Source organism: Pezoporus flaviventris, unplaced genomic scaffold, assembly GCF_033815535.1.
Source record: "Pezoporus flaviventris isolate CSIRO_AGI_PZ_B2104156 unplaced genomic scaffold, CSIRO_AGI_Pfla_v1 ptg000002l, whole genome shotgun sequence".
Taxonomy (NCBI): domain Eukaryota; kingdom Metazoa; phylum Chordata; class Aves; order Psittaciformes; family Psittacidae; genus Pezoporus; species Pezoporus flaviventris.
In genome coordinates this window covers 25,567,230-25,594,022 of record NW_026892550.1, presented here as the reverse complement: position 1 = coordinate 25,594,022, position 26,793 = coordinate 25,567,230, and the positions used below count along the sequence as shown (strand labels likewise).

The window sequence follows — 26,793 nt, the reverse complement described above, 5'->3', positions numbered from 1 at the left end:
AACTGGAAACTGTGGGTGACAGGTTGCTGCCTGACAAGGAGACTGTTGAGGAGGCATGAAGAGAGATAATTGGTGCCAGCTTAAATCTGGGAAGTGAAGTCTGGGATCTTGTATTCAGCAGGAGAAGGTTTTTTGAGAAAACATCAGGGCTGTGATGGGGCAGCTTGGGGGGTGTGTGTGTGCATCAAAGCTCTTGAAGTAAGGATAAGAAATTAAAATAGTAAGTTTTTAGGAATATGCTCTTCTAGTAGCTGCAACTGAAACCAAGATCCTCTCACGCAGCCATTCTTTTGTTACCAGCAATGGTCTCCAGAATTCATTGACAGTTTCATTGAAGCCTTCTTATGCTTTGAACATGGTACTGTACTCTTGCTATCAAGTACAGTGCAAATTTAAGGAAGAAAGACCGAGTGTATTTCAGAAGTAAAGCACTGTGTGGACCTGAATTTAGTGCCACACAGTGAGACTTGTTTCATTGGTTTGCTAGTACTATAAAAAGTACGTAAAAAGAACAGCATATCAGTTATCAAGAGGTGGGAAATGGAAGAATTAAGTTATACCTGAAACCTTTATTTTCTCAGGTGTATTCAGCCTTTTATGTACTCTTTCCCTTGGCCTGCTACCTCTGACTTTGCTGCTTGGCCTTCACATGAATGTGTCTGTTGAAGTTCAGATTTAAAGTTTATAAAAGCTAAAGCTTCCTATTTGCAAGTTTCTGGCTTGGTATTGGCAACTGGGCCATTGGAATTTATTTTTTTTTTCCCAAGCTATGATATATATTTGCAAACAGCAGTGTAAAAATAAGTTTTGGTTTTTTTTGTGGTTTTATTTTGGTGGTTTTTTTGTTGGTTTTTTTATTATTGCTGGGGTTTTGTTTGTTTTTTGGTTTGGGTTGGTTGGTTGGTGTTTGGTGGTTGTTTTTTTTTTTTTTTTGTCTTGTTTTGTTTTGTCCAAATACCAGCTCAGTGCAGTTGGAAGTCTTTGAGGTTGACTTTGTCATTTGCAGCTCGTTTCATGAAACATTTTAGATCTTCCTTCTCTAAAGATGCAAGATTTTGGATTTGATTTGTAAATGTCATAGTGACTCCTGTATCTTGTCCAGCAGGTGGGCTGCACATGTGAGAAATGATTACCTATCCATGAATTATGAGAATGCTTTCATATTCCAAGCACTTCTAAAAGAGCTTGGAAGCTCATTAGGGGTAGGTGCTGGGCTACTCTGATTAAGTCAGGCTACTGCTTTGAACCAGGTGACTTTGAATCACCACCAGGCTATCAGGAAGCCAGCTGTTTTCTTACTTGAAGACCTGGATGAAATGTAGATGGTAGTTCTAGATGATTGGGTGGTGAGGCACTGGAATGGGTTGCCCAAGGAAGTTGTGAATGCTCCATCCCTGGTGGTGCTCAAGGCCAGGCTGGACAGAGACTTGGGTGATAAGATTTAGCGTGAGGTGTCCCTTCCCATGGTAAGGGGGTTGGAACTTGATGATCTTAAGGTCCTTTCCAACCCTAACTATTCTATGATTCTAATGGAGGTGCAACTGTTGTCTTATTTTTGGCTCACATTCCATTCTTATCTAGAGCAAATAAGGTGTTAGGCTAGAATAACAAAACAGTTTTCTGTAATACCATTTGATTTCTAATAGTAAAAATCAAAATGTCTCAAAAGTGTCTTTTCTGGTGCTGCAATTGCAAACAACTGAACTAAGGGAAAATAGTAGCACTTAAATATTATTAACTTTCCACTTCAAAGAACACATTAAAGAAGTATTAAGTACATTTTGGTAAAGAACCTGTGGTGCCAGTGTCAAAAAACTGCATTATCTTTGTTGTTACAATTATTAAAAACAAAAAAAACCAGTCACATATAAAATGGCACATTATAAAAAAAAAAAAAATCAGAAAGCAACTAACTGTGACTTAGCTTTCTAGTTTCCATGAAGCAAAAAATCTCTTCTGAGCTATTACTTTAAAATCTGCATTGAATACTTTGGATTCTGAATACTTTCTAGAATCTAATTTTGTGTATGTGTGTGTTCAGCATTGCTTATGCATGCTGTATTTTATGAATAAGGAAAATACTGAGTTAAGATAAACAGTTTTCCTTTTTGCCCTGTATGGCATAACATTTATCTGAGCTGTAACAGGGATCATCATCTTTTAGCCTTTGCTGCCCTCACTACAGTGGCATGGCTTCAACTGGGGATGGCATGGATACTGCCTGTTCCTGCAATGTAGGATCTTATGGATAAAGCAGTGCCCCGGTAGGTGGGACATGTGGTTTTATGTCCTAGGGAGACTGGAGGCTTTGTACTTCTCACTCTTGCTCACTTCTTGAATTCTGATTGTATAAAGCTTAGCTACTGGTGTTGTACCCAACCTGTATGTATGTATAGTGCTGCTTTTGCTTGCCTACTTACTGTTTCAAAATCCACTCCCTTTGCTTTAAAAAGCAGAATCAAACCTCCCAGATAGAGTGGTGATCTGACAAGTGACACTGGTTAAAGTCAGAGCTGATTTTGGCACCTTAATTCCTCTTTGCTTTTCTCCTCTAATATTTGTACCCCTAGATATGTGTGCATTGTGATACCATACTGTAACCCCATGCTTCTTGCATGTGTTTCTTAGTCACCACCTTGCCAGCTTCACACCGTCATGAAGTAATTTTTCCAGCTTCCCAGATTTCCCTTTTCATTTGTAAACTCATCGATACCTTTCAGATACTGGTGTTCAAAACAGCTTGACGTGTTTCCAGTCTCTTGGTGCTTTGCATTGTTTGGTATGTCGGCTGTTGTAACTGTAGAAGATAGTGAGGTCTCACCCACTAGTATGTGCAAGTGATTTTGAAATGCAGTAGAGTGAGCAAAAGACAGGAGAATGAATAGCAGGGTGGTGCCTGTGCAGTTATGTATAGTTTTGAATAATAACCTTGTATGAGTGGTGTTTAAGGTTGATATTTCAGTGCTGTCAGTAGCAGCACTTTTATCTTCCTCTAGCAATTTTTGTGTGTGTCAGTCAAAAATCACAGGAATGTTTCCCCACAGTCACGGCTGTAAACTTCGGTTTAAGTTTCTGTATCATCTCTCTCGCTGTCAGCCAGGCATCATCTTTGCCTCTCACCTGCATGCTGATTGTAAAGTTTTTAGCTTTTTAGCAGATACAAAAAGCACAGTTCAGGTGCTTATCAACAAAGTGTAGCTTTTCAGTTCCTGGGAGCAACCACAGTGATGAGGAAGTTGTGACATACTGTAATTGTACTACTGCATAATCCCATTCATAGAGGTGGATGAGAATGAAGGCTAATGTAGGCCCATACATTTCTGATAAAGTCTGTTTCTGACTAATAGCTCTTTTTTGATATTTTTGTTTTAAACTGTTTGTAATTTTCTATTTTTCATTACATTTGTCGTGTTTCTAATTTGGAGAGCTTTACTTGTGCTTTTTTTTGGTTACAGCATCTTCGAAGTTGATGCCCTGGTGTATTGACACCAAAGGAAACAAAGCCATGTTTTTTTCTTCCTTACCATATAAGCTGAGGGTTTGAAAACATAAATACTGAGGCCTGTAGAGTATAGTAGTCCCCTTTTTATGAACCAGGCTTTGACACACTGGTATTGAAATTATTATGGTCATTTAAGGTTGTAGGCTGCAGCTGTGAGGAGTGATGGCAGCTGAAAATATTCAAGTGATGTCAACTCAATATTGCAGGTCAGGGTACAGCCTCTGCTGTGGCATGGTTTGTAAAGATTCTGCTATTCTGGGATAGGTGCACAATTTTTTATAGTAGTTTTTTAAAGCTTCAGATGTTACATTTGTTACAGAGTCTTTGCAGAGATAAGCAAATAAACAGATTGAGTTTTGCCTGTTTATAAAGAAAACCGCAGGTGGCCAAGTCAGTGAAGGGGACTTGGAAATTACATGAGCCTTAGCATATGCGTGTTTCTTATCTCCAAATTTACTACTCTATGCATATGTTGCAATTGCTGGCTGTGAGAGACAGGGAATCTGTCATATTTCTCTGGCAGTGCTCCGAGGCTGCTGTGCTTGGCTGTGGGCTTCTGTGCTCCTACTGCTGGTTCTACAAGGGTTTTGGTTTTGTTTGAGTGTTTTTTTGGAGGAGGGGGAAATTGGGCTGGGTTTTTTGTGTGTGGTGCCAGCTGCCTTGAACGCTGTTGGTCATGAGAAGCTGCTGAGCAGCCAGTTGACTGTCCTCAACAGTGATGACGAGGAAGGATGTAAACCAGTCCCATAGACCCTGCTGAAGTCAGTGAAATTGAAAAGCAGCTCCCTGTGATTTCCTGTCCTAGTCTCATGAAGTTTAACTGTCTTTCAAGCATTGGTTGATTTGTGCAGTTGGTTGGAGGCAATAGTGATTTTTTAAAACTTCAAGGAGAGTGGGTTTTTTTGATTGATTTGATGAGGCACAGCAAAACCCATTAGTGCTGGCAGACCAGTGAGATCCTCTAAGGACTAGCAGTTGTGACTAGCAGTTGTGAGAAGGAGACCCAGATGGCACTGTCTGATCACAGAAGCAACTCTGAGACTTCCCCCATGCCAGGGAGAAAGGAGGTATGTTAATAATCAATGTGGGTTTATTTGCATTCGAGGTGTTTCCAGTTTAGCTAAATGTCTTGTCTAGCTAAATGCTGCTCACATGCAGCAAGTGTGGAGAGATAGACATTGCTTCCAGTACGAGGGGGTGGAGGTTCAGAAGATTACCATCTGTTTTTCCTGTCTGTAGCTTTGTGAGTGTTGATAACTGCAGTGTGGCTGACAAGTGACTGACCTAGTAAGAAGAATGTAGGGATTTTGGAGAGCAGATGGCTTAGAGAATCGCAAAGACAACCCACCTCGTTTCATCTGCACTTCAGTGGTCTAAATTTGGCTAGGGATGGTAGAAAGGAAAGTTGCTGTCATTCTATGACTATTACAGTCTTTGGTGAAACAAATTGGTAATTTCAATCCAGCTGAGCAGCCAGGTGTCTACATTGCAGTATGACCATGTGCTGGGCACATGTGCTTATGTGCTTTCTTTGCCTTCTGTGGATAGAGACATTGCCAGCATGGAGTTTGACTTTACTTTTCTCCTCCCTTGCTTGTCTTTCCAACTTCTACAATTCAAATAGTTGATAAACTATGAGGGGGTTTTAAAGCATGGATATCTGGCTGCTGTAGATTTGCCGAAGACCAACTTCTGCTTATCCAAGCGCAGTTAATAATCTGACCCCCCTAAAGTCCTTGATGTGAAGGCATTATTTGGATCTATGGAGCATGTGAAGCTACTTCAGCTGTTGAAACAGAGCTCCTCTGTCCTTGGTAATGATGAAAAGCGAGAAGAGATGGGGTGCCACATGGACAGACTTTGATGGAGTGGGACCATAGCCTGAAAGATTATTTTGCTGCCATACAGAAGTTCCCATTCTTCTGTGAGTAAAGCCAGGAGAAGAATTCTAAGCTTACCACTGTTTTCCAAGCCCTGTGGTTATAGCTGAAAAACAGCTAAAGTGGCAGAATAAAAATACATTCAAGTTGTTCCTGACTTAAAGGCAATAAGGTTTCTGGTCCCCCTCTACAACTTTTTCATATGTAGTATGCCATGGTTTTCTGCTTTGGCTTGCCTCATAGTCTTAATATTTTGTAAGTTGATTGTAGCGCCTATGTTGAGAGTTTGTGATGGAAAGAGCATCGGTGTTTGAAATCAGGAGACTTGAAGAGACTGTGCCAAGTGAAATTTGGAGTTGCTCTTGGAACATGGTCAAATTGACATTTTATACTATGTAATTTGATTTGGTTTAGTTATTTTGTGCTGGTTTTACTTGAGCTGCCCTCAGTCAGTGTGGAAATGATGATCTTGGTGGTGGCATGTTGCTGATATTTGTTTATTTTAATATTATGCTAGCTATGTGTGCAACTTGCATACAGCCCTTTTGAGCCCAGGCCTGTTAATTTAGGTAGAAAAGTATAGCTTGCATGTAAGTATTTATATATAAGTGTTTACTTGATTTTTAAAATAAACATTGAAGATCTTGTTTAACAACTTTCTTATGCAAGGACAAATACTCTGCATGTTTAAGTACAAAGTCATTGAATATCTAACAGCTGTTAAGCTAAGTCAAATTCATACTTTTTAAATGAATCTTTCTCAAATGTTATCAATGCTTTAACTTCAGACATTCCAGAAAAATAAGTTTTACTTTTGTAACAAAGTATCTTTGAAAAACTTAATGTGGTCTTGATGCTGTGGCTACCAGTGTCCTTCTCCGCAAAAAAAATGTGGTTATTGTTTAGTTCTCGGTTCCTTCAGAGTGGTTGCTTTTTCCTTCTAGTTGTGTATCTGACAGTTTTGGGGTCTTTTTTTCCCCCTAGGGGCAGTTGGTCATCATGGCGACAGTCTTGCAGAGAAGATACTTTCTGTGCTTCCCAAACTTCCTGGCCACAAGACTGATGTGATGGTTAACATGGTGGAACTTACAGCACTGCGGACTGCAGATGAAACTTGCAGTATTATAGCACCTGGCTGCCTAGCACAACCAAAGTAAACATTCTTTTCTTCTTTCTTGTTTTAAGATGTTGAACATGTTTGTTATTTCTTTGTGGGGAGAAAAAAAAAAAAGAGCAGAGAACAAGTCTTTTCTTTGGAAAAGAAGGAAAAGAAAAATCAAACTTACAGCAAAACTCCATCTGGTCCTAATTTTGCTGGAATATGAATATGTGTACATTAAGTGAGCAGGCCAGATAAGATGCCCAGAAGTGAGAGATTCTCAGGACCTTTTTAGATATGGGTTGTTTAAATTGCTTTAGCTTACTGTCCTAGAAATCAGTATAGATTAATCACCAAGAATTCTTACTTGTAACATTTCTTTTTCTGCCGAAGTAACAGATCATACAAGCAGGTAGGTCTTAAATGTGGCTTTCTTTTCCCATAAGCTTTTTTATAATTACAAAGTGAGCTGCATGCTGAATTCTTGCTAGAGTACCCATTAATTTAAGGTTATATTCCTATTTTCAAACACAGTACCTGTGGAGAATGATAATTAGGCACAAATTTAGGTATACCAGCATGAGAGCCTGACTTTTGCTTAAACCTAAAAGCAGTAACTTTGAATGATTGTACTTAGCTATATATAATCTGTAGCTAAGGCTTTGCTTGTAAAATACATCAGATTTGATGTTTCACTTTCTAAATTTAATTGTCAGAACTGAAACTTTCCTGATGCTTCTGTTACCATGCAGAAACCAGGAAATGCACCAGGTGCTGGTTTTGCTCCACAAAAAAAATTTACTCAGCAGTGCACTAGAAATTTTGCTGTAATGTTCCCCCATATATTAGTAAAGGATTTTTCAAGACGGGCTATCTAATGTAGTTCATGTTCTTCTGTTTTGACTCCATTTGGTGCTTCACACCTGCACTCTGTGCCCTCTTCTTCCCTCCTCCTCCCCTTCCCCGCCTTCCCTCTCCCCAGAGGTTTCACAGAAGACTTTCCAACATATGGTCTTTATTTTCTGGGAGCCTCCAGATCCTTTGTCATCTTCCATCTCCCACATGTGCTGTAACTGGGTCCAGTTTCTAGGTTTCATGTTGCACAACTCTCTTCTTCCTTACAAGTTGGAGAGGAAATGTTTCCTCATATAGGTGGATTCAATTGTGAGTTGCTGCTGGGGTGACTAACCTAAATAAAATTTGCTCTGGTTTTCTTCTCATTGGCTGCTTTCCAGCTGATCTCTGAAGTAGAAGTGAGATGTCCTTAAGGTCTGTCTGCACAGCAAAATGGAAAGGTAATTGCCCACGGTAGACATGCTGTAGTGTGGTAGCTGTTGCTTGTGCTAATTTTGTGTAGCTACCAGAAGTAAGAAAACTTTTGTGAGCGTGGGCTAGAATAGAGATATTTATTGCCCTGAGATGGTTTACCTGTGCTACCACTCCATTATTCCTAACGTTATTGACACTGAGGAGACTAAAGCTGATACTAATAATGCCTTCCTATGCCACAGTTATGACTTTGCCGATATATTCATGTTTTTAGGAACAGCCAGCAGAGATTTATTGTGTCATAAGGTGGCTAATAGTATATATACTGAGGTTTGTTTGTTTGCCCATCTGCTAGCTAGTGGGAAGGTGTTCTCTGTTAACAGTACAATTGAACTTAACATAATTTGCAAAGCCTCCCACGGACACAGGTGGTTAAAGTATAACAAGACTTGGCTGAAAGGTGCAAGTGCAGCAAAGTTGGATGACAGCAGCTGGTAACTGGTACCAAGGCAGTGGTGTCATTACCACAGCAGTCTATAACAGCTTCCCCAGAATACCTTACCTCTGCAAAGTTATGTTATAGATTCTGTTACACTGAAAGTCATAAAGAACAGATGAGGCAAATTTTCATTTAAATAGACTTTGTCTTGCCTAGGAGCAGAGTAGAGGGACTAGATGACTCTCAGAATCTCTCCTGTGGTCATTGTTCATGAGTGAAGCAGCATCTCGTGCCTGACAATAGTCTCTACACTCCAAAGAATGTAGCTCTGTGATGTTCATCTTTTGCTTTTTTCTGCAACTACATAATCATTAGAAATAATTTCTAATTTAAAATAGGCATTTCCTAACCAGCTTAAGTCAGTTGCTGAAGAGTACTAGAAATCATAATGGTGTCTGAACGGATGGGTGAAGGTGGTAGTTTCCATTCTGTTCAACAGGAGTCTGTTCTTAGTGTTGAATTACAGATGTCAGAATTAATCTCTTTGCTCATGTAACATGGTTGAAGTTCTTCTGAAGTACTGAAATGAATGTAAAATTCCCACTAGTAAGTTTCCATGTAAGAAGTTCCATAGGATGCTTTCAGTTCTTCATCAGCATGGTTATTGCCATTGGTAGCTGGCTCAGAAGGGTTTCTTATAATTGAAAACTTAGTCTTGATTTATATTTGTAAATGATGCACGATTTGTAAATGATGCGACAAGGACTGTTCCTCTGCTTGTAAATTTCTTGTTTACTTTGGTGAGTGAAAGTGCCAGCACCTTTCCTAGAGACAGGACCAGCAACTTCAGTTGCACCCAAATAGAATGTGTGGGAGCTCTTTTATGTGAAACTTCGTGATCAGACTGTGGCATTTCACAGGCTTACATACTCTGAATATTTTTCAAATGCTTTCATTATTTTCTCTCAAGTAATATTTGACCATGTTGTGGTGTGGGGAGAGAGAGAGCTCTGCTCCTTCCACACAGCTTGCTATATTTAACTTCTCTTATGGAATGCCTCTCCAGCAGTAACATCTGGGCTCAGTTACAGAGTTAGCAAACAGAATTAATGAATAATTTATAGCTGGTGTGGTGAAATAAAGCAGGGTTCTTTTTTCAAATCTAAGGAAATAATGGGCTGCTTTAGAGATTTAGATGAAAATGTAAATGCCATGTGCTGCTTAAGTTACTGTACTCTGAAGGTGCTCTCTTCATAAGGAAGGGAATTTCTTAAAAAAAATGTCATCTATTCTAGCGTTCTTAACTTCATTGGTGTTAGTAGCTTCACAATTACTGTGGAGCAATTGTTTGCGCTACTGTAGTCACTGACGTTGCTGCTCCAGTGTGAATGCTCTGAGAATTGTGTGAAAATACTTCTTTCATTTTTATATACAGCTGGAGATACGTATATATATATGAAACTGTTTATAGACTTAAAACTAAATGCATCCACTCTTGATCAGAATTGTTGGTTTCTGATTAAGTAAAGCAGTAGCCACCCAGTCCTTTCAAACAAATGACGCATAATAGAAGTGGAAATTGTAGTGGAAAGCTTATGGCAGAGGTAATTTTAAAAAACCTATATTGATTGCAGCTCTCTTGCAGTTCTTTGTATTTTGATAACCCTCAGAGTGTTTTTTGGATTACTTCCTCCAAATTTCAGCTTCTGATTTTAAGTGTGCATACAGTAGCTTCTAGGAGCTGTCTGCCTGGATGATCATCAGGCTCTCCATGTTTGTGACCAATCCGTCCTGTCCATTTTATAATGTTTTGGCCACTTTTGTTTTTAAGATTGGTATTTTATAATGTGGAAGTATCCTGCTGTCAGTAATGGGTTTATCTTGATGGAGGTTTATCTTCTACTGTTTTCTAACTCTTGCACGCTGGGAGGTGTGTGGAGGTCCCATGGTTCTCTGGAGCCCCAAATGTGGGTTCAGATGCCCACATCCTGGCCACAGATCTGTGGGATGTGAGAACAAGAAGTACTGTTATGTGATGCTGAGCTGTGGGCAACTGGAAAAAATACGTATGTTTCCTCTCTTTTAATCTGTTCTTTTATTACTCAGAAACACTCTTGATGTGCTCTCATATTTTGCTGAATAAACTAAATATGCAGTTTGTTTACATGCACTTCCAAGAACTCACTGAATAGAGATTTCTTGCCCATTTTTTCCGCTCTTGTTTCCTTTTTTCAACCTTTGGAGTCTGCAAGCTTCTTGGAATTCAGTGTAGTGTTAGAATCTCAGAAAAAGACAAGATTTTTATTTAATATATGTATGTACTTAATGCAATATTCAAAGAACCATTGGGTTCTTACAGCAAGTATTTTTCCATAAAGATGAAAATTCTAACATAACACACTTCATGTTTGGGCTGCTACACCTAAAGCAATTCGTTGAGCAATATAGCAGAGGTGTCTGGGCACTTGTGACAAGCAGATGGAGCCACTAAATCATCTGGATTTGCATTGGTGGGAAAAATAACAAGTTCAGAACGAAGTGATCATGTTGATGGGTGTGATGCAGAAAGCATAGATACGCAGACCAGATGTTTAAATTTGTCATTCTCAAAATCTTTCCTTAGGTCCTTGTATGAGAGGTAGAAAAATAGGTGTGCTGAGGGGAGTTGGTTAAAAGTCAGAGCATTCCTGGAGATGTAATAGTAAAATTTCAATGTCTCATGTTAATGGCAGTTGAAAATACTTACTTCTCCTAATCCTTGTTAGTTCTCAAGTTGTTTTTCCTATTTTGGGCTGATTAGTACTTTTGTTTACAAGTGCTAAAGCTGTTACAGTTTGGATGGGGAAGAAAGCACCACTCTGGTCGCATCTTTGTTCTTGTGCATGTCATAACGATGGTGCACTCTCCTGGTGCTGATGGGACTTGGACAACCTTGAGTGTAGAGAAGAGCCATGAGGTAAGGGGACTTGTATTCCAGTCCTGGCTCTGTCTGCTTGCAGCATGATCTTGGACAGGTCACCTACTTTCTGATCCTTCTTCCTCTTGAGTTCTTATCCAAGGAACTTGTGGGTTTTTTTTTTAACCAGGGAGTTTCCCAGGATACAAGTTTGCAGATGACATGGGAGAAGATCCTGGGGCTTTTTGTCTTTGGGAGGTTACAAATGATCAAAAGCAGGATCTCCATTTGTCCTTTCTTTAGTGCCATGACCTTTCAGCACTTACTGCAGTGCTTTGTTGCACTGGGGAGAGGAAACTTTTGAGGTGTATCCTCCCAGCCCCCTTTCTTGTGAGCTGGTGGGACAGCAGTTCCAATGATCCCTGTAAAAACACATCACTGCAGTATTCTTTGAACAATCACAAATATGATACAAATTTAAAATGAAATATTGTTTGTGCTTGTATGGCAAACAAGAGCAGCAAGAACTAAAACTGGAGAGGAGATTAAAGTTTCCTTTAAGCTGGGTAATAGACCTTTTTGAATAGTTGATTCTGTTCTTTTGATAATTTTTTTTAACTGGGGACCAAGCATCTGAAGGATATCTGTGATGTTTTCCTTAACACTGAATTAATTACAAACTCAGCTTTGGGGGGATGGTTCTTGGAACTTTGTGGTATTTTCAGTTTTCTTTTATAAATATTTCCTTTAAGCCTGCTGTAGAAGTTAATTAAAAAAAAATCAAAAACTCAACCTACAGCTCTTTTGCATGCATGTGTTTATAAAAGCTCATAATATGAAAGTAATTTGGAGCAGTGTTTGGGACTTAAATGAGCTAGGAATTTATGGCATAAATTAGAGTAATTTTTCTTTCTGGAATGTTAATATTAAGAGGAAACATTAATACTACATTAAGAAAATCCGGATGACACGACTAGATTGCTTCACATCCACTGAGAGTCTTGCAAAGGAGGAAGGGTAAACCAAAACAGTGGATGGTAAGGCTCTTTCAGACGGGGGAGAGGAATAGCTGTGCACTGTAAACCGCTTTAAGAGCTGTTCCCGTACGCTGGATGGTGGTTCAGCAGCAGCACGATACTGCCCGGGCTCCCAGCCTGTCCTGCTTCTGGGGTGCGCCTCCGGCTTTTTTGCTGCTGGAGGCTTCCCCCTGCCGGGAGCTCCGTGCTCCTGCTCTGCCAGGACCCAGCCTCCTGCCTCTGCGGCAATGCCCTGGTGGGCTCTGCTCTGAAGGATTGCTTTAAACCTAAACTTACACCTTTTCCCCCCTCTCCCCGACAACCCCCCACCCCAAACCCAAGCAACCGAACAAAAGCCACCATTCCTTTGCACCCTTTTCCTGCCTGCCTTTCTGAACAAGGTGAGCAGCCTTTACAGAGAAAGGGAGGTCTTAACAGCAGTATTTATGAAAAGCAGGCATCGCATTGCATTAAAAAAAGACTGAAATTTTCCTTCAATGACTGCAATGACAACAAGAAATTACAGCTTCTTAGACTCATGCTGTGCCATGAGTTCAAGGTCCGCTTTCAGAAAGGTGAATTGGGTTTTATATGGTTTTTCTGTTGCCTTTTTCTGTTTGATTTTGCCTCTTCAGGAATCCAACCAGGAGATGCTTCTCTAAGCAGTGAATGGGGCAGTAGGAATGCCCCAGACACAGCATCCCAGCACTGCCACCACATTGCTGGAGTCGCAGTCTTCCTGCTCATTACTTGATTTTACTTTATGGGCTCAGAGCAGAGTGCTGAATCGAGGCCTATTCAGAATTGCCTTATTGTTTGAAAGTTCTCAAGGCATCTTCTGGTTGGGAATAACAGCCACGGCTGTATCAGCTTCTGGGGTTTGTCACTCAAGACAAGCTTTCCAGGAGAGGCTTTCTGCTCAGTTTCAAACCAGCCTGAATCAAATGAACGTAATTGACTGTTGCCACAGGATAAGATGAACAAGCTGATAAGATTTATTATATCTTACAATAAATGTGTATATTTGCCCAGATCCTTTCAACACGGGACCTCCCTGAAATGGAAAAAAGGAAGGGGTGAGAGGGGTGTGCAGAGGGTGGAAAATTCTGGGAAGAGGTCAGAGCTTTGGGCTTGCCTGCACTGTGTAACATACAGCGCTGTGGAAGACCTTGCCGCTGCTCTGTGAAATCCTGGTTTGCAGCAGTAGTGGGTTTGCTGAAGTAACTGGTAGATGAATTGCATTAGGGTTCTTCATCTGACCAGGTTCCTGTGTAATAGGTGCTGTGTTGGGTTTTCTTTTCTTTTCCTCAATTGCTATGGCAGGCCTCAAAAGCCTTAGAAGTTGTCTTCTAGATAAGAGGAAGCTTGAAGCTTATTTTGCTTGAGATAAAGAATGAATTGGGCTGACAAGCTCTTGGCATTAGTTGGCCGTTCTTCCTTGTCTGTTCCTCTCAGCCCACAAAAAGGACTTCTGGCAATGTGGGAAGCTGGACTGCTCAAGAATTCATTCCTTGTGCTTTGAGGATGTGCAACTGCGCTGTTTGGGCTACCCAGGCTTAGTAATGAAAGTTTTCAGCCAGAATTCATTTTTCTTCCTGGGCCCTCTGACACTCACATAGTCATCCTCAGGGCAAGGATCAGGAGGTTCGAGATGCCATCACCTGTAGAATCTACTGATTGAAAATAGCAAAATCCAGAACCCTCCATGCTTAATTTTTTGAAGACACATTTTTTGTTCTTTCGTATTTATATTATTTTCAATACAATCTCTGTATAAGTACTGTCAGCAAGTCCCAAGTTTCTGACTTTTTCCTTTGCCCATGGAAAGACACAATAAACTTGAGCATTACCCCGATATTGTCCAGCCATCCGAGTCTCTGAGTACTTGTACCTTCAGCTGGTTAGCACAGCATGGTAATTTAGTGTTTGTAGGAACATTCAGGGAGTACAGTCCCTCAACTAGTTTATCTTCTGACTGCTCCCTTGTTAGAATTGCTCTCAGTTCTGCAGGTATATTCCTTGCAAGATGTAAAGGACAAACCTGTCTGATTAACTGTTGGAAAGAGTAGCCACTGTTTGCAGTCGGGACATAAAAGGAAGAGCTTTGGGGCCCTGTATTTTTGGCTGTCTGAAGCGTTTCTTCTAAAACTGACCTAAAAATGCTTTTCTTGTTACGTTAATGTTTTTGTTTGTGAATTTTGCAAGTTTTTTTTCCCCGTGTGAGTTTGTAAACTGCATTTCTCTTGGTGTCGCCGCAGTGAGCTGGTTTCCTGCAGATGCGTTCAGAGTTTAATAGCAGCATAAACTGTGTGTCTGTTTAAGCAGACTTTATGAATCTCCAAAGAGAGCTCAGATCTTTCTTGTGTTATAGTACAATCTCCCACTAGCTGTTGCTTTGGTTGATGTTGTGAGATTTTTCTAAGAGTAGCTCTCACTCTGCTTGGTCGACTGCCTTCAAGTTTGCCTCCTGAATGACCTCAACAACCAGCTTTTAAAATGCAGTGATACTCGTTGGCCTTACTACACACTACGGAATTACTTGTTTGCTGTTCAGCCGCGGTGTCAGAACAGGGTGACTAATTGACCTGGAGGGGTGTTCTAGTTTATCATTTTCATACTACACAGTAAGCCTGCTGTATCTTGGAATGCAGAAAAATGTGCCATTAATAGGCTGATGAGAAGAACAAATGACAGCTGCTCTTTTGGATGACAGATCAATGTTTGGGAAGGAAACAGTATTATCTGTTGGCAACAGGTTTGGTTGCAAGTTTTGACTATATGATTTGGATTCTTTCATGATTCCAAATTTAATATGAAATGGGAATCAAAGCTTACACAGGCTAAAATTATGTGAAGTCAGCTCATTACCTGGCAGAGCTTAAAGATGCTTTTACTCTGGAAAGTAGGCAGAATCTGTGTATGGAGAAATACTTTTTTATTTTTGTACAGCTAAATACTTGCAGAACAGCTGATTCTCCTTTTTTTATAATTGATCCAGAAATCTACCTGCCTCTTCTGTTATTTAGCATGGGTAAATAATAGTTAGCGTTCTCTGTGTTATTTAGATGGCAGATCTTTGGATTCTAATTCATAATGCGTCACTTCACTGCTCACCTCTCTTTGTACATCTTGTTTTCCTGAATTGTAGCAGTGAGATACAGAAATCAGTTTTGCTGCTTTACAGCTGCTCACAGTTTCAAAAATGGTAGGGAAAATCGACCAAACCAAGCCAGTTTTTGTACCCTGATGAACTGCATCCCAGAAGTGGTGCTCCTGCAGGTTCTGGATGACTGTGCTACACCACATACCACTTCATTTCTATAGATCGTGAATGTATTTTCTAAAATGGTGTTCAACTGGAAAAGATTCCCATTCGCTGTGGGAGAGAAGAGTTTTATGACCTTACCTAAATCTCTCCATGACTGTACTACTTATTTAAATAAGCAGTCAGGAAAAGAAATCCATATTGAACCATTTTTAAATACTGGAAACAGCCGCAGAACACATGCTGAATGTGTAAGATGCACGTGGATGCTTGAGCTCCAGTTACCCCTTAGGAGAAGGAAATTAACCTTGATAGACAAAGCTGCAGTTCTTATTAGTGACATGGGAATATGCCATGGCCTCAAACACACTTTGCACAAGTCAGAAAATACCATCAATGAAACACTTGGTTTGGTGGTAGTGAGGGAATATGGAGGAAAGGAACTAGGCCGCACCAAACGCACTTCTTATTCAAGCCCTTTTTAGGAAGAGGATGCAGCATTAATATTGAATAAATATAAAAAGCCACCAAAAATCTAGAGATTTTGGATTAGGACAAAATTCTGCTCCCCTTACTCATTCTGTGGTAGGCAGAAGTGCATCAGGGAGGTGCTGTGAGAAGATATCCAGAACATGGGGTATATATGCAGTGTAGACAGAAGTCCTTATCTCATTCTCTATGACAGATCAACCAGAGCATGGAAATGATTATAAAAATGAAAGCCTGAGATCGGAGCTTTATTCTTTCTGAATAGCTGTTGGTTTGGTTTTGAAAGCTAGAATTGGCCATATTAGGTTTGCATGAGATCTGAAGAAGCTAGGGGCTCTAGGTTTGCATCAAAGCTATGACAAATATGCTACTTTGAAGTAAGAAAGGGGAATAAGGAAGATATGCAGGGCTAAGCCCTCAAGTTGATCAAAGTTTGCTTAGATCATGCTAACCAGGATGATGAACATACTAGCTGGGAATACGGCCCTGCATGTTCAAACAACATGTCTTTAAGATATCAGGTCTGCTTCAGGTTACTTTTTACTGTTTATTTTGGGTCTCCAGCTCTCTGTTTGAACACTTGTTCTCAGCTCATAAAGAGAGTATCTTTGACTGTTTTAACTTGACTATGCCATAAGAGTTAATAAGCAATGATTTTTGTGGTAATCAAGTCAGTTACGGAAAGTATTGTCTGTCTTTCTGTGATGAAGACCTATTCCTCTACGTAAGCCCTCAAAATGGCCTAGTCAAGAGGTTGCATCAGTAACTTAAGGCTTTAGGCCAGCAAATGAGGGTGGGAGGTCAAAGGAGACTACCAAATAGTGGCCTTGTAAATCAAAAACATTGAGGAGAGGTAATTCCTGGCATTCCATGGTATCTGGGTTTATTTTTTTACATTTCTCTAATAAGAAAAGCACACTTCAGATGTGTTCTTGGTAGATGTTTTCACTTGTCTCATCTATCTTCGCTGCCAAATGTAACCCAAAATATATTGGTTTTACATGCCTTGAGGACATCTATTGGATAACTAACCAGTGCATCTGTAAAAGTGAACTTGGCAGTCCAGTGCAGTCCCTGAATGTAGATTCAATTGTCAGCACCTCATTACTAACTCCTTTCATTGAAATAATTTTTATTAAAGTAACCTTATGCAATAGCTTTAAAGCACAGAACAGAATGCTCTAAAGTAACCTATTATGTTACATGTAGTATTCCAAGGCAATATGTATGTTGTAAGGATCAGACTTTATTTTTAGCATAATTCATTTGCTTTGTCCAAGAACTAAGTTAAAGTCCCTGACAAGTAATTCTTTAATATACATATTTTAAAAGAGCAGTTTGGCAAGGATTTTGATATACCTTGTAGTGTACAAAATCCTACCCAGAAGCTTTCAATTAACTTGATTCATACAGTAACTTGGTCTGGTATTCTATGTAAGCTGTCCTGCAGCTTGTAGGAATGAAACATTTTACAGAAGCATTTCATTGGACTAAAAGGTAGCCAGTTGAAACTCAGACAGAGCTAAATGATGGTTATGAATATTACAAAGTTTAAGAAATTATTTGCATGCACTTTTTTCATTTGCTCCTGCAGGGTTTGGCTACTGTTAGAAGAGAAAAAGTAAATTTTGGGGTAATGCTGAAATGATTAAGGTCTGCTTTACTGCAGTGACCAAAAGGGCTCTGACATACCTGGGAAGCCTATCAGCATCAAGCCCTCCCTTTGCCTTGTGAAGTACTGTATATCCACATCTGTTAATTGGAGAACAGGGTAGGTCAGGTCACAATAAGCAATTCTGCTTCCAGCGGAAAAAAGTTCACTTTTCCATGATTTTCAGTGATTTTTTTTTTGTTTGTCTTGAAGGAAGGAAACCAGCTCTAGTGTTCATCTGGATGGTCAGCTGGTTTGTTTCCTGCAGTGTTTGGTTTGTTATTGATCAGCCTGCCTTTAATTGTTGCTCTGGGATTTTAAAGATCAGGTGTTGCTTCTGCTTTTGAATGGTGGTGGAAAGCTGGAGTAACTGGGTTGTTGTGGTTTTTTTTGTTTTATTTGTTTGGTTGGTTGGTTTGTTTTGGTTTTTGTTTGTTTTGTTTTGTTTTTTTTTCTTTGTTTTTTTTTTTTTTAAAAAGCCCAAACAACAGCAACAAACCCTGTGCTTGGCAATGACTTCACATGCTATTGCAGGCTTTGCATCTCCCCTTTCTGCAGGAGCCCCTTTGAGAAATCTTTGAAGACTTCAAAGAATGTATTACTGGGGTGGCAGGGGAGAGAGGGAAGGGGCAGGAGCACGACAAGAAAAGGAAGGAGCATTCCTAGACCTGGTCCCATGCTGAGTCAATGCAGGGGAGCTTAGTCCTGAATACCTGGCAAGAAGTGACAGCGCTACCCTGTATTTGGAACCGAGACTTGTTTCTGCAAGTCCAAGTATGATGCATAGCTATCCACTGAGTGCTCCAGGGCCAGCATACATGTTTAACAGCTCCTTTAATCCTCCTGTTTGAATAATGGGAAAGCTTTAGAGTAGCTAAATCTTCTGTGGCCTGTAATAAAGGCTCTTCTGCAGAGGTGGCTCGTGTGATGCTATTGCAAAAAGGAGGGAACACTCCCAGCTTGTTAATGGATAAAAATGATAGCGCTATGTATTATGTGTTGTTAAATAAAGTAACAGATAGGAGTTAGAGGAAGGAGAGAGTTAAAATGGTTTGAGGCGTGCTGGCCACATCTTGGAACTGGGACTTTGCACAGTTGATAGTTGATCTGCTTTTCTCTTTGCACAGAACACGTTCAAAATCTGGTATGTGTACAAGATAGAGTTTAGTGGGATTTAATACTTCAAGGGTCAGTAAAATTTAAACATCAGTCAGCTTCTGTCAAAACCAGCTCTAACTGTGTAAGATGCATCTTGCTTGCTCTCCTCTCTCAGTAATCTGCCAGCTCCCTCTGCTTAGGGTGTCAGCAGAAAGGGTTAAAACCCTGTTTGGTAAGTGCAATTGCTGTAGATCAAAAAGAAGAAGCCTTAAAAAAGATTAATAAAATCCCTGGTTTATTGGTACACTTGACTTCTAGCAAAGCTTTTGAGATAATCCAAGTTTAAAAGAGACACACTGAAATTAATATATTTGAAGTCAACCCAGAGGCATTTGGTTCTAGGATAATAGTCATGCAAAATTACAGACTTCAGAGGATCTTGAAGCTGATAAGTAACTGTCATAAAAGGACTTCAAGCAGAGATGATGGTCTATTTCTTGGTGCAGTTGCCAGGCATGGCTTCTGTTTCAGGGCTGTTTGCATGACTGATGCTTCCCTCTCACCCATGCTTCAGCCTGGTGTGAAACAACAGTTCTGTGTGGATTCCTTTTCCTACACCCCTTACTTTCCTGTATGTGCCTTTGTTTCCATGAGACTTGCCTCAGGGTAACATCTCCTGTCATTACAGAAGAAAACATGTTGCAGTCTGCACAGTAGTCATCTAATGGTGTGAAACATCACTGGTAGTCTGTTTTGTAGACTGTGGATAGAGCTGGCTTCAGTAAAGTATTTAGGGAGAGCCTGGTCCTTTGCCATTCATGCTTGTGGTGTTGCTTCTTCCAGTAGTTCAGCAGGAGCAGCCTTACTTGTTTAGAGGAACTTTGGTATATTGGTCAGTAGTGCATTCAGAGTTCTAATAATTTTGTATTTTGCAGACAAGGTGTTAGGGAATTAAGCACCAGTTCTCTTTTTCACAGGGTGGTTTGGAGAAAATGGAGAGTCCTGATCCAAGGACTTTCTCCCTGCAATGTCAGCCTCTTCTGCTTGCTTAGTTTATTTTACAGATTTTGATGTACTGCATTTGGATGCCACAGCACATGTAGGGGACAACAATTTAGATATATGTATTTTACCTCTGATGTCACAAATACAAAATAAAACCTGGTTTATTTGCACGTAGAGCTTTGATAGTGTTGGCATGGGCCATCTGCAGAGGGATAACCATGTGAGATGTAAGGCCAGGAGTTGCAGAGATTTTGGTTGATGTTTGGTCCCAAGCAGACCCTTCTTGATCCTGAGGTATTTGTAAGGCTTTCATGTGCTCTCAGTGCTGCTGATCAGCAACTTATACATGTAATGTAACACACCTCTGCTGTAGGTTAACAACAGCAAACAATGAAGACTTAGGTTATGGGGTTTATGCCGCTTGTGGCAGCAGTAAGGTATTTATACAATATTACAATTTTTTTGTTATATATTTACACCATCTGTGGAATGTTTGATGAATATTTTTCTACTAATTTTGTTCTGATTAGGTAGTGTTTTCTACAAAGCCATAGTTAGTAAATTTAAGATTACTCTATAAAAGGAATTACTAGTCATTCTGTAAATCCTCCAAATTAAGTTTTGGTTCAATATGGAGTTTATCTTCTTATCTCTTCTATTACTAAGAAAGAATTAAAAAAAAAAGAGTGTAGTTTAAGGAAACCGCCTTCATGTTTCACAGCATATAATGCAGTTGAGTACTCCCATATTATATTGCTTCCGTATGTTTCACCTTTGGTTGACCTTGAAGTTTACAGGTTCAAGTGGATATTAATGATCTTGGGAATAGCTAAAATAAGCAGAACACAAAGGTGATGAGAACTTGTAGCTCCCCAGGTTATTCATTGGACTGTATAGTTTTGCTTTTAATACAGGAAAATGCTGTGTTGACGGTCTGTAATCGGATGAAACAATGTAGAAATGCTCTTTCTCTGAAAGATTTTTGAATGTGACAGTACCAGTTCAAATATATATATATATATAGTAAATTCTATTGCAAAAAGCTCTTTTTAAGAATTTTTTCACTAAGCAACTATTCTAATATTAAGCTGATACAGAAATTCCTATTACTGGTATAGAGTAAGAGTATTTATAAATTAGTTTTTCTTTTCAGATAATCTGCGTGTGCATGTGTGCATTTGTGCCAATTTTTGTTATGGTAAAATACAATCCACAGATTATTTTTCTGCTATCTTGAGTTGTTTTTGTATTTTGGTTTAATGCATACTGGTGTCATTGGTTTACACTATTACTCTTTGATTCTGGAAGCAGCAATGAGTGGAGTTGCATTACTTTTCACTAACATCATTCCACGAGCAGCTGCATTGTCTCATGTATGTGATTATTAGCAAGGAAAGTTGTTCTGTGTCATGGATGCTGAAGTGTAGATGTTAAAGTTTTTGGCTTTCTGAGGCCAAAAACCTTCTTGCGTGTGTATCACAGCATATGTATGTATAAATACATCTATGTTTAGATCAGCTTGAAACAGGACTGTGGTTAGGATGCTTGTCCTTGCAAGTTTACATGATGCTTGTACTGAGGAAATGTTTGATAAAACTAAAGACGGTGGGTTTGGCAAGTGACGAACCTGCTTCAGATGGTGGTTGACCACAGTCATTAGACTTTTGTACATTTTTGATTTTGTAAGGATGACCATCTGTAAAGTGGATGTATGAATGAGCTAGGAAAGACAAGTTTCTCTTTATTTTTTATTAAAAAAAAAAAAGGCAAAACATTGAATGCTGTGTTGCCATTCACTTTTCTTTGGAGGATTTTTTTCCCTCTTTTAAATCAATTCCTGATGTGAGCTGAATCCTTGCCAACCTTTTGCTAATTAATTCGTAAATTTTACTGTAATTCAGTTCACCCGTGGACCAAAAATATGTCAGATTTTAAGAGTCTGATTTACGGTGCGTTATCTGTGAAGGAGGGAAAAGGAATTCAGCCCCAAGCAAAGAGCTATAGGTAAACAGCAGTTGTGGGGCAGTTTGGGGTTGCTGTGTTGGATTTGTTTATAAGAACCTTCTGAATTGTTTGTTTTTAAGTTCTCCCATGCTCTACTGATAACAGGGAGCATATTTCTTCCTGGTTTAGAGTATAGTGGTCATGGTTTTATTGGAACACAATAGTTTATATAAAACATAGTGGTTTTGAAACTTAAAATTATGTTGGTTTAAAAGCTGTTTTGGGATAATTTTGTCACAGTTCTTGTCTGTCTGAAATGAGCTTGTGATTTTGTGTATTCTCAGTATTTTTTTTAGACTTTTGCTTATATGTCCATGAAAAACTTTTCCCATACTTCATGTGCTTCATTGTAAGATGAACCAAGACTTCCACTCGCATGATGCTCAGTAATAAATTCAAAGAATGCTTTCCTATTCCTGTTGGTCTTAGTCATTGGTCCTATCTGTTGAATAATTTTTTTCTCTCCTAATGGTAACTAACAGCCTGTTTTATCACCCTGCATATGAAAATGATTGCAAAATTTAATTTGATCAGGTATACAGCATTGCTCTGAAGCATTGATACCTGTAGGTATGCCTTTATGAAGCTAAATATATATAGCTTGAATATAATAACTTGCATATAATAATTGTTCCCTCTGTTATTGCTGTGTTTTAACCAAGTTTCTCCTGATGCATACCCTTTGCTTGTGAGCTGGACCTTTCAAAGAGCAGCCACTGTGTTCTGCCTGTTTGGTTTATGGCTATGTTGAGTCAGCTGTATGTGAAACTGGTAATGAAGGAAAACTTGGGCTCTGTCCTGTGGAGCTGCCTGGCAGTTCCTGCTGGCTGCTAAGGACTAGGCAAAACAAGTTCTCTGCTTCCCAGTTTGGCTTGCAAAGTGATCCTGCATGATAAATCAGTATTACTGGTGCAGGAGAATCCATGCTAAGGTGAATATGGGAGAGGAGGCAAAATATTACGGAATTTTTTCCATAATCATGACGCATGATGTCTTTTTATGAACAGGTCTATTATATTAGTCCAATTAATAATATACATTTGCAGTATTTATACCTCTATATTGAGCAATATACAGTGGACTGACCAATAAACTCCTGATAAAAATGTGATACTCCTAACACTGATTACTTACAAATATTTCATGAAGTCCAGAGAAGAATCTATTGTAAAACTTTGCGGCTGATCATCAGCTCCTGTTTTTACTCATATGCTTTAGCTTTGCTGGCTGCAAGCTGATTTGCAACACATTGAATATTACCTCAGATCTGATTTTAAAATGCTTGACAGCTTCTGCTTTATCTGTCTGCTGTTTAAGTGTTTTAAAATAAATTGGTGGCAAAAAGCTGTTAAGAATCTAGTCTAGTTTTAATGATTTTATTTTCTGTATCTTTAGAATGAGATTTTTCCAATTAAAATTTGTGCTGCTTGTGTCTTGCAGAGAATCAATTTAATTGTATAATTTGATAATAAAATTTGCAAACATCTAATGCAAACATCTAATAAATGAGTTTGTCATGTAAGACTTTATTCCAATATAGGAGTATTTTAAACAGTACGAAGCATTTATATACTAGAAAATACTCCTAGTTTGGAAGTAGTAAATAGCAAAGTATATCACATAGACTCTAGAACTAGCCTCTGGTTTTCTTTTGGGGAAATTTCAGTAGTTTACAGAACTAACAATGTAGAAAATTCTCTGATGTGACCCTCCCTGTTGCAGGATTTGATTTATTTTTTGCTCAAGTATCTCATGAAGTACTGAAATATCTTATGAACATTTCAGTCACTTACTTGACGGATTAATTCCTCATAGTTTCTTCCATCAGCTCTTGTAGTGTGATTATTGCTTTAAAATTGCTGTTTGCAGTGTAAAAAAAAAAAAAGCAAATCTCAAAACTCTGTGCCTTGTTGAATCAGAAAAGTTGGTGTTTTAACAGCACTCCCCATGAGCTTAGTGAATCGTTCGTTTTATCAATCAAATGATGCTAGTATAGTTAATTAATTAACTTGATCTTGATGTGACACAGCCTTCCTGGAGTATACACAGAAAGGAGGGAGAGGAAAGAAGGGTCTGTATAAACACCACATGCAAAGGCTGAAGCTATCAGCCTGCCATTAGCCCTTTATCTAAGAGGCTCTTGGCATATAAATCAAACAATAACCTCTGTGTTTTGACTTTGTGCCAAAGTACACAGCCAAAGTTGAGTCTAGAGCAGATTACACCCACTGAGTGGCTTGAGGGCTTGCAGTGAAACTGGGAAATAACCGTTAAATTGTTCAGGAACACATTTATGTTCTTTAATGTGGGTCTCAGACTTTTTTTTGGGTTCTTTGTTTTTTTAAAAAGTACCATTTACATGTTCTAATATTAACATCCCCTCCATGTGTTGGGGTTTTAACACATATCTAAGTGAGGATGTGACAATAAGATGAACTGCTGTAGTATTTTTACTCATCTACGGTGAGGATGGTATATCTGATTCTCCTGCAGTTTTCTGGATCTACAGTGCCAAGGTGACATCAGCTTTCTGTTTGCCCTTTTTTTTTTTTTCCCCCTAAGGTTAGGATGGGCAGGAAAGTAGTTCAAGTATCTGCTATGAGGCACATTTAATTAGGCTGAGCAAATTTGCCCACCACATAAAATGTCCAACAGCAGAATTACAGTCTGCTGCTAAGAGACATTTTAAAACTTCAAAAGGTTATCATTTTACTTTTAGAAATAAGAAGTGTTAGTCCCATCTGGGGATGTGCAATTTACATTTATCTGAAAACAAGCATTTTGGGGTTTTGGTGTGGTTTTTTTTTTCCTTTGAAGAAGTATTGGTGCATCTTCAGTTGAACATACGTTGGCTGGCCCATCAAGTGCATGTGCTGGGGATGTGCACAAATATGCAGCAATATTGGAGACTGAAGTCCTGGAAATAGTGATAGCTGTTTCTGTATAGAAGATTTTTGATAAATTGGAGCCATTTGGTTCCTCTCTGAAGACTGAAATGAAGAACAGCTCTTTTCTCTAAGGCCAGCTGTGTCCAGGCAGTGCAGCAGTACAGAGGTCAGCTCTTCTTATCCATGCAGCATTCTCCACAGCATCCCTGCAGCAAAAAGCAGAGGCTGTGCAGGGGAGCTGTTGCTTCTACCCAGTTGGGGGTGTTGTGCATGGAGTGGGGTGCAGTCAGAGTCTTGGCTGTTGCTGTTCACCCCCCAGGTTATCCAGCTGGCACGTGTCCCCAGGAGTGTGCAGTATAGCTGGCGTAGCTTTGGTGCAGCCTCCACTGTCTCCGAAACAGCAGGGCAATTGGTGCAGGGGAAAGGACGTCTCTTGATACGTGCCCCTTGCTCCAGGCTTGTAGCCAAATTGTTGTGTCTTATCGCAGGCTTGTGCTTCTCTTTGGTTTATCACTATTCCAATGACATATTGCCAGCAATGGACTTGTCCTTCGTAGTAATGTTCTTCTAAGAATCCTAGTGTTGTTTTTTAAGTGCTGTCCACTTAGTGTGGATGTTGAGTTGTCTTTAAACAAATGTGTGTTATTGCAAAGGATATGTTGGCAGCACACTTACTTATTTTTAGCAGTTGCTCAGTTTTGGGCAGCTTTGTGGTATTAATAAACTGTAATTTAATCTTTACTGAATTTTTCCCCTCCTCCCTCCCTCTTGTGAAAATATACAGGCACAGTTTAGCTGTAAAGCTGTATAGACATAGGGTGAAAGTTTTGCTGATATATGTCTTATGTTGGGACTATCACAATTTTCCTTCTTTTTTTTTTTTTAATTCTATAAAAGTACAAACACTACTACTTCATTATGCTGAAATGCTGTCATTTCAGCTGGTTAATTTTTGAAACCCACTCGCTGTTGTTTTCTGTCACTTTTTCAGAGCTTATGTCAGTGAGTTGCTCTTTGAAATCCCATGTCCTTTGCCAGATGTAGGAATAACCACATTTGCTTACTTTTCCTTCCTTAACATGTTGCTTGTATGATGTCCTCCACCTGGTTATTTGCTGTTTCTGATCTAGGATGTGCTTTCACCTGACCCCAAGCAGTTTAAAAGCAAAGCGCAACTGTACAAAGTCATCTTTTTCTTTCTTGATTAGAGCTATAGAAGGTCTAGGGAAAGAATCTGAGTGTAGATACTGACTTTCCAATTTGGCCTTTGAAAAATAATGGGAGAGACTCTGTTTTTCAGTAAGCCTGGGGACACAGCAAGGGTTGCATGTAACTGAAAGAAAAAGCAGTCTGGGCAAAAATCCAGTAACAGAGAATGTACATGTCAATTCTATCCTCCTTGACTGGAAATTAGATCACATTAAAATAATTTACTTGCCAGAGACTACAGATGTGGCTGATTTTGTGGCATAATTTTGGTAATTATGCTATATTGCTTGGACAAGCGTGTTTGACTTATTTTCATTTGCTTAATTATACATGCTGATTGAAGAAATACATTGCCAAACTAATATTATAAATATGAAGGACGTTAAGAACGGCTGGTTGGTAGATCTGAAAATGTAATTGTAAATGGGGAAGGAACATTTAGTTGTTGAGTAGATGTATTTTCTACTATGGGCTTATTGCTTCTTGAACTTTTGCTCTTGCATTAGTGACTTGGAAGACCAGATTTTAGTAATTTAACAGTACTAGACAAGATCTGGAGCAATAAGGGAAGCAAATATCTTTCTGTACTGGTGGTGTGAAGCAAGAGGTGTATCATTTTAGCCAAGTCTAAAATTGTGATGTTGTAAATTGGTCGTCCCCCCCCAAGGGGTAATAAGTGTCTCCAGGTTTCTGTGTTTGCGTTTAGGTTTGCATCTACTCTGAGAGTTTGTTCTTGTTGATGCAAGATTAGGCATTTGATTATCAACCTGTAGATGTCTATATCAAGCAAATTAGTTTAAGGGTCTGAGCTGTGTTTAAGAATTGCCAACTTTTTTCCTGCCTGACTCAATGCATAGTCCCACACGGAGCATGTTTCCATAGCTGAAAGGGGTGCCATGGGAGTTAGAGCAAGCTCCCCCACAGTGAGTGTTGCTGAAGCTAGCACACCACCAAAAGAGCTGCTTACCAGACTGCACCCTTATTTCTGCTTAAGGCTTTGGGTTTTTTGCCCTGGCATCTTGCTACCAGTGAACATTAGATTTCATTGAGCAGTCTTTCCTTTGGGCATTGTAAATTTGGGAA

At 39.4% G+C, this 26,793-nt stretch overlaps 1 protein-coding gene across 1 annotated transcript in view; it reads left to right on the top strand.

Moving 5' to 3' along the window:
* SCFD2 (sec1 family domain containing 2) overlaps nucleotides 1-26,793 on the top strand; it is a 190,456-nt gene that overhangs the window by 2,110 nt on the left and 161,553 nt on the right. The window contains exon 2 of the mRNA XM_061472727.1: nucleotides 6,367-6,535. Within this exon, the coding sequence (XP_061328711.1) occupies nucleotides 6,367-6,535 (169 nt within the window). The remainder of the gene's footprint in view (nucleotides 1-6,366; nucleotides 6,536-26,793) is intronic.